Source organism: Acinonyx jubatus, chromosome E4 (assembly GCF_027475565.1).
Source record: "Acinonyx jubatus isolate Ajub_Pintada_27869175 chromosome E4, VMU_Ajub_asm_v1.0, whole genome shotgun sequence".
NCBI lineage: Eukaryota > Metazoa > Chordata > Mammalia > Carnivora > Felidae > Acinonyx > Acinonyx jubatus.
In genome coordinates, this window is record NC_069395.1 from 15,698,094 (window position 1) to 15,713,042 (window position 14,949).

The window sequence follows — 14,949 nt, forward strand, 5'->3', positions numbered from 1 at the left end:
ACGAAGAATATGAAATTTCCTATTCACCTCAGACTCCACCATTCCGTATTTCCTTCTTACCTTACATATACATAAATAAGTGGAACATTGAAGTGTTTCTTCCCAACTTGACCTGATATCACCATAGCTACATCTAGAATCAGCTTTAAAAATGGACCTTCTCTTGATATAAAAAGTAAAATTAACTTGAGGTTCACTGGGCATCCCTTTAGGGATGTATCTGTGAGTGTAAATATAAATTGAGGTCAATTCCCTTGGTCAGTGGTATATTCTGGTTAGCTACGTGTGTGTGATCTATAGAAAGCATAGCAATTATCTAAATTGTTATTATATTCTGAAATTCAAATCATTCTGGTAGTTTTTTTTTCCTTTATATCTCCATGTACCAAATGGAATATTTGGAGCTAACTACCTAGATAATTTAGTTGACACAAAAATTCTTTTGTTCTTATGTTCATCTTGGGTAAGGGGTGATTTTTTCTGACTTACACATCCAAGTTGCCTCATTATTGAATTTTGCTCTGTGTAGACAAACTCAAGTAACTCTAGGTTTATATGACATGTCAGTTTCTAACTTTCCTTCCTTAATAGTGCAAAACAGCCAAGTTATGGTTGTTGGGGGAACCATAACTTCGGATTCCCTGACATTTTCATCACTTGGAAAACCTGGTAAACATGCTGTTATCATCTGATGCTGCTGAGGTGAGCCCGACAGGGTTTAAAGGGGGCAGCGACCTCCTTCACTGTTAGCATCAGCCCACGCTCATGATTTGCAGTGCCTTGTTTTCTGAGTGATCAAACAAAACACCAAGAACACAGTGATGGCATGCCCTCCTTTTTTGTTTCGGATTTGATGTAGGAAGAACAAGTTATAAGAAATAACAGATTATGACTTGTAGATTATAATAACTTAGCTGTGATTAAGTTTATAAAGGGTGGTATGTTCTAACTCCTGTTCCTTTATATTATTTATAAATGTCTGTTTTCTTTCACAATGACAGTCGGAAAAGAGGCCTCCGTGTGACTCCTCAAGGATCCACTAACTGACTTATCTTTAAATGAAAGTATTCAAAATTAAATATTCATCTTATTTTCAAAGAACAGTTGGACTCGAGTGTTTTAAAATTAAATTCTTGGGCTAAATATACTGCAAAATCTAAGTTTCTATTTTACTGACATAGTTTCTAATTTTTTGAAACCTTCCAAAATGAAATGTTTCAAGCCCTAAAAGAGGGTGTAGGTTCTAGGGGATAATATTCTAAAGAATGTACTTTTCATTCCCCTCCTTCACAATAAGATCAAGTGTACATAGCTGACAGGTCCTGCTTTGCTAATATGGAAAGATTGGGCCGGTTCCATGGCACCTGTTTCTGTAGTGTAAGTGTATATTTAAGCTGTAGCTGTTAAGTAAAAGTTAACTTTGTACACACAGAGAGTGAGAGGAAGGAAGACTCTTCTCCCATGCATACTAACATGAGGTAGAGCCTATTATTTTCTTTGTTAATATCAAAATGTGTGTCCATGTTGACTCTCAGAATGAAAGCCGACTTCTGTGAGTATTGGTGTGCAATCTCATAGCAAGGTACCTGATTCAAAATGAGCAACTATGTGTCTCTTTCACATTGACATTACAGTACTAGACTCACGGTGCATTTCTCATTGAGATTTTTTTTTTCATTGTTCTAAATTTACCTCAAGCTATCTTTTTCCAAGTGCCATCATATGAAACCTTTCCTCATGAAAAATGAGCCTCCAAATGCGGAAGAATGCATTTCGTCCTAGGAATTTTTTTCCCCTAATATTTTATTCAAAAACAAACAAAAAAATTCTGGTTTCTTTGCATTTCCTTCTAACATGATGGCATAGTACAACAAAGCCAAAAGTTACAGTATAATTATTTTAGGTGTGGCATTCTGTAGCATAAATATAGATGGGCTCTTGAGATGAGAGCTGCAACTTGCCTTCACAACCTAGAAAGTACCATATTATGAAAACTTCCAAGGGTGATAAGCATTACTCTTCAATATCAAAAGAAGAAATCTTCAGTAGCATTTTTAGAAACAGCACATAAGTGGTTTAAAGAAAAGGTAGATACCATCATTGAGATACTCAAATAACTGCAGATTTCAGCAGTAGAAACGGTGCCGCGTTTTCATTGGTTTACTTGTTCATCCCCACAAAGGATTTGGGGATGTAAGGAACAGCCGGCTGGCTTCTATAATCCCCCCACGTGTGATGCCGCACTCGAGCATCCGTTGGCTTGTGGCAGATATGAAGAGAGTTAGTGGGAGAAGCGGCTGAATAGCTTGCATTTTCAGAAGCATGATTTATACTGGTGACAATATTGACACATGAATTCTGTTAGGACATCAATAATGTTGACACATTTTTAATTCTGATGAAAACGACCTGAGGCATTCTGTGGCTGCACTGAAGAATTTTATTGGTTACAAAAACACATCAGACCCTTTCAAGATACAAGCCTCCACACGTTTTGCCATGGAATAGTTCTTCCCACTAGACACATGTCTCCACTGGACAGTATGGTGCTTGTCATCAACACCTAACCCAAATGTTACCTCCTCTGTAAAGACGTCCTGACTGGGTAAGGTTAGATTAGATGTTCTCTCTGACGCACGTTTGAAGAGAAAGGAATCAATGAACACATTTTTAGGGGTTTCATTTAAAAATATATTTCTGTAAAGCATACGTACTCCAGGAGAACAGATATGACATTTGTTACGATGGTTAGCACCTAGGATGTTGTGAGTGTTCAATAAATACTCCTGAATGAATGAACAAATGAATGAATAAACGAAACAATGTACCAAACAAGAGAGAGCAGTATAATGTGTAAAAGAAACATCTTGCCAAAGTTTCTGTAGGGCTTATTTCTCTATTGGACAGATAGGTTTTTGTGACACTAACCTACCAAATTATATATGACCTTAAAGTTATGAGACCGAATGCCTTAGTAACTATGAAATATCCATTCGTTCACTTATGCAATTTTCTACTCTGTAAATAAACAGATTCCTGGGGTCATAAAAGCTTCAGCATTTGAACAGAACCTAACCTTCTAATTCACTTGAGTAATAACAACTGAACCTTGAAATGAGTACTGTTCCATAAATAAGTTTTTAATATAAATTATCTTTTACAAGGAAAAATACCGTAGTCATTTGTACAACACAACAAGGTTTTCTGTTTTCTGTTTTCTTTGGTGAAGGGAGGGGCTTGAGGATGGTCTCAAACAAATTAGTGATTTACAGAATAACTATTGGTTTTTTTTTAATTTTTTTGATGTTAATTTATTTTTTGAGAGAGACAAGAGCATGAGTGGTGGAGGGGCAGAGAGAGAAGGAGACACAGAATCTGAAGCGGGCTCTAAGCTGTCAGCACAGAGCCAGACCCAGGGCTCGAACCCACAAACGATGAGATCTTGACCTGAGCTGAAGTTGGGCACTTAACCGACTGAGACATCCAGGCACCCCTAGAGAATAACCATTGTAATAGCCCAGTCGTCCTAAGTTGACCCCAAACAGTTGGTTTTACTGGCTACAGATAGACTCTAAGTGTTCATTCACTTTGCAGATGTCAAAAGCTGTTTGCTACAGGGTTTCAAATGGTACATTTTCCAAGACATACCTAGAGAACACGATTAGTATTTGGAGAAGAAATTGGTTGATATACATATATTTTGCATGAGTATATGATGTCAATCCATCTAACATTTTTCTTTTATAAGTATTCTCTTATTATTAACGAAATGGCATATCGCATGTGATGTTAATAATCAACACGTAGGTCCATCTAAAAAATAACACACCTTGAGTAGATGAAAAAATACCACTTTAAGCACACTAATATATACATTCTTTTCTGACACGAAGAGGTAAAATATAAACTGACCCACGTAGTTGTAAGTATCTATATTAACTAACACAAAGATTAGGTTTGGGATGCCAATGGAAACAGTGTATTTTTGTATTCCATGTAAGAGAATCCAAGATCTTATATCCTGAAAATTTTAACTTAACCGTGAAAGTTAAAGAAAATACAAAAGACAAATACATGAACTTCAAGTCAAATGCCTATTGATTTCTCAATTAAATAAAATAATAAATAGTGGAAAGAATTTAATATTAGAAATTGAGGAGAGTACAGCTTTCTCAGTCATCTTAACTAATGGTATAACCTCAGGCAAAGCCACTTAACTTCTCAGAGTCTTAGTTTTCTTACCTCAAGGATGGAGCGGGTTTTTTATTATTTGAGTTAGAGTCAGGTCTCACTCAAAAATTCTAAATATTGCTTTGCAAACAGGACTTTTCAGTTACATATATCTATATGGCCTCAATTTCTGCTGTGTAGATATAAAACATGTCTTTTACCACACCTAAATTATAATGAAATAGCTTAAATTGTCACGTGACAAACTGAGGCCCTACAGAATTTTTTACAATGTATCACTTATTCACCTGATGATATTAATTCCACTTGCAGAAAAGAATCACACAAATGGTATCCCTTTAAAGCCATAAAGATTACTAAATGAATAATAGCACAGACATGTGGAAGAAAAATTCAAATATTGTAGGAGGGAAGATTAGGCATCCAGCCTCTAGCTAAATTTGTTTTAAGCCATTTTATGAAGTAAAACACAATTAAACGTATTTCACTCAGGGAGAGAGCTAATGAAGCCAAGGTCGCTGGTTCAATTCCCATGTGAGCCATTAGCTTTTGTTTCATTCTTTTGTCACAGACTTGCTACCCTCTTAACCCCAACTCACCATCCTTCAAATTCATACTGGTGGTTACAGAGGAAATTTGGTGAGACTGTTTGGATACCTAAGCAAAAATCTATCCCCACTGCCAGAAAACCCAAAGGTCAAGCCCCAGTCATATGACATCATCCAAGTATTGACAGATCAGATTATCCTTAAGATTATTATTGCTATTATTATCACCATCATTATTATGTTGGCAGCATAGCATCATGGCTAAAAGAGTAGGCTCTAGAATCAGACTGTCTGGGCTTGAATCTGCACTGTCTCACCAGCTTGACAAATTGGGCAAGTGATTTAACTCTTTGAGCTTTATTTTCCTTATTTTCAAAATAGTTGTCATAATAGCACCTTATGCGGTAATTGTGAGGTAGTGAGTTAATGCATGTGGAAAATTCCTGAAACAAATTGACTACTAAGTAAAGGTTATTATTATCTTTCCAATTGTCTTGGTCCAGTCAACTATTTGGCACTTGCTGGAAGCATTTGCATTAGTTTCCTGGGGTTGCCAGAAACAGACTGGGTGGCATAAAACAACAGAAATTTATTCTCTCACATTTCTGGAAGCTAAGAATCTAAACTCAAGGTGTTGTCAGAGCTATGCTCCCTCCAGTCTCTGAGGAAAAATTGTTCCTCACTTTTTCCAACTTCTGGTCGTCCCAGTCGTTCCTTCGCTTATGACCGTATAACTTTAATTTCTGCCCCCATCTTCACATGGCCTTCTTCTCTCTGTGTGTCCCCCTATGTGTCTCCTTATCAAAAATTTCTTCTGTTTTCTCTTATAAAGACATCAGTCCATTGAATTTAGGGCTTCCCAAATCTAGTAAGACCTCAACTTGATTACATCTGCAAAAATCCTGTTTCCACCTAAGTTCAGTTCACGGGTACCAGGGGTTAGGACTTAAACATATTTTGAGGGGGGACACAATTCAACACATTACAGCTTACACAGCAGAAAAAAAGGAAAGAAAAACATGAGGAGAAAGGGTAAAACAGACAAATGTAGAAATCTGATGCTAGTACTTATTTGGGGAAAACAGATAAACAGCTTCCAAGAAATCCCGAAGCCCTTTCCTGTCACTACAGCAGAGCAACACGTTCCATGTGGCTGAGGCAGAGCCCCATGTCTTTGGGCTGTGAGTGAGATGAGACAAACAGACCTCTACAAAGTTGGGAGCAAAATGCTGGGAGAATCCCGGCAGAGTTATTTTGCAGAATCCTGCAAATGGCATCTACTCTTTGTCATGCCTGATAAGGTGTGACTCACGGAGACAGATTCCACAGGCCCCACATTGGATACAAGGCATCCTGGATGATGTGGGAAACCCAAATAAGGTGACGATGATCTGAAGCCAGCACTCGTCCTGAGTACTGGATGGCTCCGGGAATAGTTATGTGTCATGCAACACGTTTAAGCAAGTTTCCCGATCCAAGCTATTGTCCAGACAGGGTCTATAAATAACATATGACTGTGTCTAGAAATAACATCTTCCTATCTGGGCAGTTGTGAACCAAACAAAGAGAGCATGGTAGTCTTCTGCCTGTAAGAACCAAAAAGGATAAAGAATTGATGGCTTTACTCAATCATTGATTTCGTATATGACTTGGGAAATATTCATCATATGACATTTCCATACCCAGTACCCACTTTGCTCCTTCTGCAAAGCAATATTCAGCTTCCACTGTACTGACTCAAGGAAATATGTTCACACGATTGCAAAATACAGCTCTCTATAGCAAAACTCTCCGTGGGAGAATGTTGTACACTTTGGTCACAGTTAACGATTTAATTTAGGGGTTTATCTATCTTCCAATGAGATTATGGGGAGAAAGTATAGGTACAGGAAGAAAACGGTGATGAGGGATTCTGATATTTGAAAATGGATGAGTTTCCCCAAAAGAAGAGCATAAAACTCTCTGGATCAAATTCAGATAGAAAGCTGGCAGGTTGCCAGATTTGTAATTGCATCTTGAATTGAGCTGTAATCCTTACCACTTCTGAAAACAATAAGAATGAGAAAATGATAAGCCACATTTGTTTTAAACAGTGGGTATTTGCTTTAGCATTCCTAATAAAATATTTTTCCTGACACTCTGGTGAAGGCTCCAGAGTTACAAAAACAGTGATATGTCTTTGTGTCGGGAGGAAAAGGAAGATAATTCTATTTTTTAGGGGAAACAGAAAATTGTGCATTTTGAAGGAAATCCTGTATTCTGTGAGGAAAAAGAAAATTATGTGTTTTGTTTGCTGCAAAAGAGAAACTTATAATGACCTTTTAAAAAACAACCTTTTAGGTTTACAACGTACGAGTATAAGGTCTTTGTACACAACGGCGTGGGTTTTACACCAAGCCAACCAGCTACCGTGACGACATTAGCTGGTCTTCCAGAGAGGGGAGCCAATCTCACTGCAAATGTTCTTAACCACACAGCCATAGACGTGACATGGGCTAAACCAAGTAAGTAAGCTTCTCATGCCTTTCTTTCCCCTCAATGTATTAGTACCAAAAACGAATTTAAAATAGACATGTTAAAAACACACACACACACAGCAAAAAGCCGAGATTTCTGTGCTGTTCTTCAGAGGCAGACTCTCTCTCCCTGCTTCTACATCCTTCCTGGGGCTTCTCTACCTCTTCCATTCCTTTTGGTTGGAAGCGTATTTTCTGTCAGACCAGCCAGTTGTATTGAAATGGCCACATATTAATTTGATACAGTGCAATATTGTGCACTTTCCTAAAAAAAAGCTCTGCCCTCCATCTTGTAACTCCTCACTTATTAGCAAGAACCACTGAGTAGCATTGCTGTAATGTGAGGGATTTTTCTGAGTGAATCATCTTCAACCCTGGTTGTAGGCACAATTCCAGCTTGGCACAGGAAAATGGAGCCTGGACGTCATCACTGGACTTGCTTCAATAATGCAGGGGGTTCAGAACATACCTTTATGGGCAGTTAAAACATCTCACAGATGGATCTAATCTGCTCGGCCACTTTTTAGAAACCACAATAGCTGAAGTTCCATTTCTAGTTGGCCAATAGAGTAGCATTTAATAGTGAACCTGTTAATTTGTAGTGATCCATTATCATAATCCGAAAATAACAACACGTGGGGTGCCTGGGTGGCTCAGTTAAGAGTTCGACTTCTGCTGGGTCATGATCTCGTGGTCCATGAGTTCCAGCTTGCTTCAGATTCTGTGCCTCCCTCTCTCTGTGGCCCTCCCCCTCTCACACTCTGTCTCTCTGTCTCTCTGTCTCTCTCTCAAAAATAAACATTAAAAAATATTAAAAAACAGAAAACAACCCTGTTTATCATGGAAATATGTATTGTAACCATTCTTCTAAGTATCAGTAGTACCGAATATTGAGAAATACCTGACTGAGAAATCCCCAGTTAAAATGTTTCTCTTATGAAAGAAAACTGTACCTGCCAGGGTAATCATCTACTATTACACAGAAAGATACAAGTCTACTCCTGGTTGGTGAGTAGCAACCACGTGATTTTGACTCAACTTTTGAGTTTTGTTACAGCCTAAGACATGCTTCCTGTACCACTGAGAACATCTGAGTGAATTTGCTTTCATGTTGCATCAGTTGCGAATTAAAACCAGTATTAGGCGACATTAATTGTAAATTAAAATCTGTACTGGTTGTGTTGATCTCCGTTGCCGCTAAGTAACCCTAGGGTTTTTATAAGGTTGCAGGTTTGTAATAATCAGTGTCACCTCTATTGGGATCTCTTAAACCATTTGAATGGAAGAACGGAAGTTAATTGATGCTTATGATTACCCTCTGAGACACCTCTGGGAAAAATATGAAGTTTTTATCTGGAGATGGATTGTTATGTATAATATATTTTCACTCATCTCCCTCTTCCTCTACCTTACCCACACCACCTGATTCATCTTAAGAGCCTGCTCATAAAGGTGGATGTCCTGCCCCTCATCTGACATTTGAATACTGCTGTTAAGATCCAGCTGCTGAATTTTCGCCAATATAGGTCCTTTACGTTATAATTGGAAGCCCGAAGTAAGCATGCTTATAAAAACTGACAAACCTAATGGATCTGCAGCAGCTCACTGAAGTTTCATTACCTTGGTAATCCGAACCTCTGACCTTCGGGATGTAGGTAATGCAATCTGCCGTTATTTCCATTCATACCTTAGAAATATTTCAGATAACTATTTGTGAGCACAAAGGTTAACTCTCAGAAGAGGGTCAGCTCTTCGAAAGCTTGTTGCGTTATCATTTTCTTCCTCTGTGCAACCTGCTCGCCTAAGTAAATTAACTGGTCACTCCTCGGTGATAGGGCCACCTAGTTTTTGTAATTTAAATGCAAGTTGTTTTCTTGATTCGCAGGATACATTTGGCACATTGTTTAATATGCTACAAGGCAGGAAACTATGGGTTGAAAGTCAGCTGGATAAATTTATAAATATTTACTTATTAAATATTGTCTTTCACAAAAACATAAAATGTATTTTAAAAAACCATATTCTTTCTAAACTATCACCTCCATATGTACACACCATTTTGGTACCTGTATATTTCTGCTAAATTTTTACTAACCACAGATGAACAGGAATGTTATTGAACATTCTAGAAGCACCCATTTTAAACTTTTGCATCTCGGGGTGCCTGGGTGGCTCACTTGGTTAAGCGTCCAATTTCGGCTCAGGTCATGATCTCATAGTTCCTGAGTTCAAGCCCCGCATTGAGCTCTGTGCTGAGCTCAGAGCCTGGAGCCTGCTTCAGATTCTGTCTCCTGTTTTCTCTCCCCCTCCCCCTCTTCTGGGAGCTCACCCTCCGTCTCTGTGTCTCTCTCAAAAATAAACATTGAAAACAATTTTTTAAACTTTTGCATCGCTATGTGATATCGTGTGAGGTACATGCACCCCCACATTTCTTCAATTCAGTTTTAGGGTACATGTTGCAAACTGACAGCACATAGGCCACATTTACTCCCCCCTCCCCCCTACACGGTTTTGTCTGTAGTATTTTTTAAAAAATAACAATCAGAAGGTCTCACATAATGATGATGATTTGAGGATTGGTTTGAAAAATCAATTGATTGTGTGAAACTATTCCTGCATTGCTGGAGGAATAATACCAATTGTCACTGACTAATGGCTTCTGCTTCAGACAGGCCACATGCTTTCTGTCTTCCTGGTCCCCATAGGGATAGGAGGTTCTTATCCCTGTTAGATACAATAAAAGAAAATATTTCAGCCTAAATGAAATACCATGAAGATAAATTATATTAGTGAAAAAATCATATTTTTTATAAAAAGAGATACAAAAACACCTTCAGTTAAATTATACATGCCATTCTCAGAAAGGCCCTATGAGATAGAAACTGGAACTTTGTAATTCACTCAACATTATAGTTAGTAAGCAGTCTTCTCAAACTCAAACTAATCAAATTTCAGCTATTTCTCATGCATTTTGCCTCAATGGTTATAAACATTTGCTGAGTGATTTATTAAGATCCTCCACACTTTGACTCTAAAATAAACAGACAAATAAGAAAATGCCCATCAGGGGATGCAGTGGAAAGGCAGCACGTCTCCTGAGGTCACCTCACTAACGAGGTCACCCATGGCCAGAATAGAGCAAGAAGGCACTGGAGGTAGTGAGAGAGGAAGGGACTGAAAAAGAGGAATGAAAAATCATCCAAATGCTGTTCATCTTACCATCCATCAAAAGCTCACCCCAACCTTCGGGTGTTCACATCTTGTACCACATCTCCCTCCCTTTCCATCTCTCTCCTTCCTCTTTTTCACCTGCCCTCTCCTCTTTCTCCTTTTCTCTTCTACCTTTCTATGTCTTTCCTTTCCTTCCTTTTTCTTCCACAGACATTTATTTAGGACTTCTTTCTGTCCTGGGCACTGGTAGTATAGTGATGGCTGACATTACTCCTGCATTACAATATCTCAGTAAACTCTCTGGAAAATTCACAAAGTATGAAGGTGTCACCATTAAGAGAGTAAGTTTAAATCCACAAGAAAGGCATCTTCATCATCTTGATCTCTTAGTCAGAAGCCACCAAATTTTGAAGAATTTAGACTGTCCTAAATTTAGAAGAATTTCTGACTTTGTCTGAATTTATCTTGTTCGAATGGCAATACATATCAATAATTTCCAATGTCAGCCCTTTTTTTGTTGGTTTATTTATTTATTTTGAGGGAAAGAGAGAGCATGAGGAGGGGAGGGGTAGAGAGGGAGGGAGGGAATCCCAAAAGGTTCCACCCTGTCAGTGCAAAGCCCCATGAGGGGCCCCATCTCATGAACCTTGAGATCATGACCTGAGCCTAAACCAAAAATGAATGCTTAACCGTGTATACCTCCAAATCATGTAACTCTAACTCAGATATTCACACTTTAATTTCTAAGTCTACCTAGTTGCCACAAAATCACTTAAAATTCAAGAAGTCTCAAATGAATCAAGTATCAAATCCTGCATCCCATAATTGCTACTGTGTTTTCTATTTTATGTAATGGGATTCACACAGAAACCAAAACCATAAATCTGAGGATTCTGAAGCTCTTCCTCATCCCTTCTAACCTCTCTGGAGCCACGTAAGGACCTTGACTCCTTCCATCTAGTAGGTCCACCATTCCTTGGGCCTTCCCAAGTCCTCTAGGTTGAAAAACTAAACACAATCAGAGATGGTCCGTTTCTCCAACAGTGGCACAAACTGGTCACATGACCTCACCCAGATGCAAGGAGCCCAGAAAATATATTCTGGCTATTTGACAAGAAGACAAAAACATGGGTGTTAGTGAATGCTAAATTTTATCCCCTATAATCAGTTCTAAAGTTAAATTGCTATGTGTCCCATTAATGCTATTGATAGTTACTGCTATCTTTCTCTATTTTTCCATGATGTTCTATTTTATGTATGATACAGGATTCAGTGTACTGTTACTTTCCTTGCCCTTCTCACTTTCCATTTTTAATGTCTGATTTATAAATTATTATATAATTATTTTTTCATAATTATTTTCTCTAAATAGTTTCAATTTTCTTTATCAATTCCAAATTTTCTCAATCTTGAATTCTGGATTTCGGATTACCTTTTTGTCTTCTGGATAATATTGTTGGGGAAATTTTATCATTAACAGTAAATAAATTCATTATTCTTAGTTGTTTTTTTTTTATTTTTTTGCCCTACGTAAGGAAGTCTCTCTGTTGTATTTGCACATAATGACTTGGATGTGTATGAAATTCTTGGATCAAAATATTTTTCCTCAAAACTTGATGAAATTGCTATACTGTCTTCAAACATTTGATGTTCCAGATGAGAAGCTAAACCTTATCTGATTTTTTCTCCTTTGTAGATGATCTTTTATTTTATTTTATTTATTTATTTTAAACTTTATTTACTTGAGAGAGAGAGAAAGGAGAGAGAGCACAAGCCAGGAAGGGGCAGAGAGGGAAGGAGAGAGGGAATCCTAAGTAGGATCCACAGGGTCAGTGCAGAACCCAACACAGGGCTTGATCTCATGACCTGTGAGATCATGAACTGAGCTGCAATCAACAGTCAGACAGATGCTGAACTGACTGAGCCACCCATGCCCCCCTGCAGATAATCTGTCAATTTTTAGTTTACCTTTGAAATGTTATAGCATTCCATTAAATGTCTGTGTTTGGATATATTTCCATTATTTTGATCAAAACTGCATTAATCTATTCAATTTATGGACATAAGCCTTTTTGGGGGGTATGGTTTCATGAGGTATTTTATGTCCATGATTATTTATTCCATGTATTTTTCAAGTTGATTAGGTATTTTTGTTCTCTGCCCTCAATATCTGTAATTCTGACTTTCACTGATTTCTTCTCAGTTGTTTTCCTCTTTATTCTTTCCAACTGTGCATTTTTAACTCCTCTCCTTTCTACTTGCCATGCAGATTCAGCCATTGCTTTTTATGTTTCCTCGCTTTCTTATTTAAGCAAGATGACTTAACATCTCTGTCTTCATGTCTGGCTTTTCATGATCACGTACCTGTTTCCTAGAGGCTTCTTTTTCAGAAAGGCATCTCCCTTTTGTTATTTTTAAGAACCCAAAGCAAATGTTTTGTAAAACTTTCATTCTCAGAGAAGCAATACACACACAAATCTGCTTTTGAAAGTTCTAGACAGTGTTTTCCTATCTTATACCGTGAAGAAGCCTTGTAACTTAATATTTTTCTTTTAAAAAAGGGAACTGTATTCAGGCTTAGCTTTTACCAATACACAAGGAGGGTGAGATTTACTTGGCTCCTCATTCCAGCTATTTCTGTTCTAATAGCATTCCTCTCTCAGAGGTAGACTCAAGGTCAGCAGCCTTTAATTCTGTGCTGGCCTATTGAACTGAGGATGTATCTTCTATTTCCTAGACAGTCCAGTGACTTGGGAAGAACCCACTGAAGTTTAAAAACACGTTTGAACAATGAAAACACATACTCTTATGTGTGTACGCCTGCAAGAACTTCTCATCAGATGAGCAGGATATGAAAATATAATATGTTCCTATAATTTTTCTGTGTTTTGGACTCTCTACTCTACTGTCTAAATGAATGAGGAAAAAGAAATGTTGAAGTAGATGTTGGTGAGAGGCAAGACAGTGCAGAAATCTGGTGCTTTTTGCCCAGAGATGCTGCCTGTTTCAGGTTATAGAGGTCTCTATATCATGGAGTAAGACATAACCAATGGAACTGAATCACCATCTTTTTCTATAGTTGGGGGGACAATAGATTTTTTTCTATTTCAGATGGGTTGACATATGGTACATGGGTAAGAATGAGCATTTAATGGAATTTTATCCACATATTAACATAGAATCTTTGCTCATCTTGAACTTTCAGTGCTAGTTGCAATATTTTTGATGTATATACATTGGTACATTGATTGGAACTTGATGGAAAAGACATCAGGCACATTTAATAACCCAGGTAATACCCATTTATATTTGCAAGTTTGAAAGCACTGCATTAAATTGTATCTTTAGGGCTTGGATTTCTAACCGGAGTCCTCATCTAACAAACTAAAATTTTACAACATGTACATCAAATCCAGTGAATTTTCCATTATATCTCAACTGCTATAAATTAATGAGTAATGCAACTGTAAGCCAGTAGAAAATAATTATAATGAAAGAAGGAACTTTTGCACTCATAGCACCAATGGCTTTGCTATACTTGACTAATATCATCTGGGAAAATATTGATGGTTATGAATAACCAGTTCCTGCCAATACATAATAATGACCCCATTATTGAAGGTGCTTACATTTTGTGACATCAGAAAAAAACAAATCTTATCCTCAGAGTTTTCCAGATTCATTGCTAAAGATCTCTTACTATAAACTCTTTCACATATGCTAACATACCAAACCTTTTCAACTATTGCTTGAGCTAAAATCAAAGCAGTAATGTGCTCAGCATTCAGTCTTTATGCAAAACCTTCAAGATCTTAATGAAAAGCGGTCCTTAAAAGAAAGCCATATGTTCTCTAAAGCCCTCTTGCGCTACATGGCCATGTATTATGATCTCACATATCAGAGACACTGTACTTAAATAACCATAAAGAGTAATGCCACATTTTCCTTTCAGTCCTTAGACTAGTGCTACTGAACTGTTTTGACACATACTTTTACATACAATTTCAGGCTCGTAAACCAACATTCTACCTCCAATTCTAACATGAACCAAGATAATAGTTTCTGCATAAGGTCTTTGAAAATAATACTGATGTAAGGAGAGCAGTATACTACTTACACTATTTCCTAAAAAATAATACTAATATAAGTAGAACATTGTACTACTTATACTATTTCCTACCTAAGAAAATATGGCTATTTTAATGTTTATTTATTTCTTTTGAGAGAGAGAGAGAGAGAGAGAGTGAGTGTGAGTGGGGGAGGGGCAGGTAGAGAGGGAGAGAGAGAATTCCAAGCAGGCTTTGTCAGCACAGAGCCCAACCTGGAGCTCCATCCAGTGAACTGCAAGATCATGACCTGACCCAAAATCAAGAGTTGCATGCTCAACCAACTGAGCCACCCAGGTACCCCCAAATTATGGCTGTTTTATGTCTTCTTTTTAAAGCATCATTGTAAAAAGGTAATGAGAACAGAGCTTAGGCCAAAGAAGTTGAAATCGGGTGAAAGAGGGAAAAGAAAACAGT

General features: G+C 37.6%; 1 protein-coding gene across 1 annotated transcript in view; it reads left to right on the forward strand.

The window, feature by feature from the left end:
- Window positions 1–14,949, forward strand: part of USH2A (usherin) — a 725,654-nt gene that overhangs the window by 496,013 nt on the left and 214,692 nt on the right. Inside the window, exon 43 of the mRNA XM_015077386.3 lies at window positions 7,080–7,243. Coding sequence (XP_014932872.3) covers window positions 7,080–7,243 — 164 coding nt within the window. The remainder of the gene's footprint in view (window positions 1–7,079; window positions 7,244–14,949) is intronic.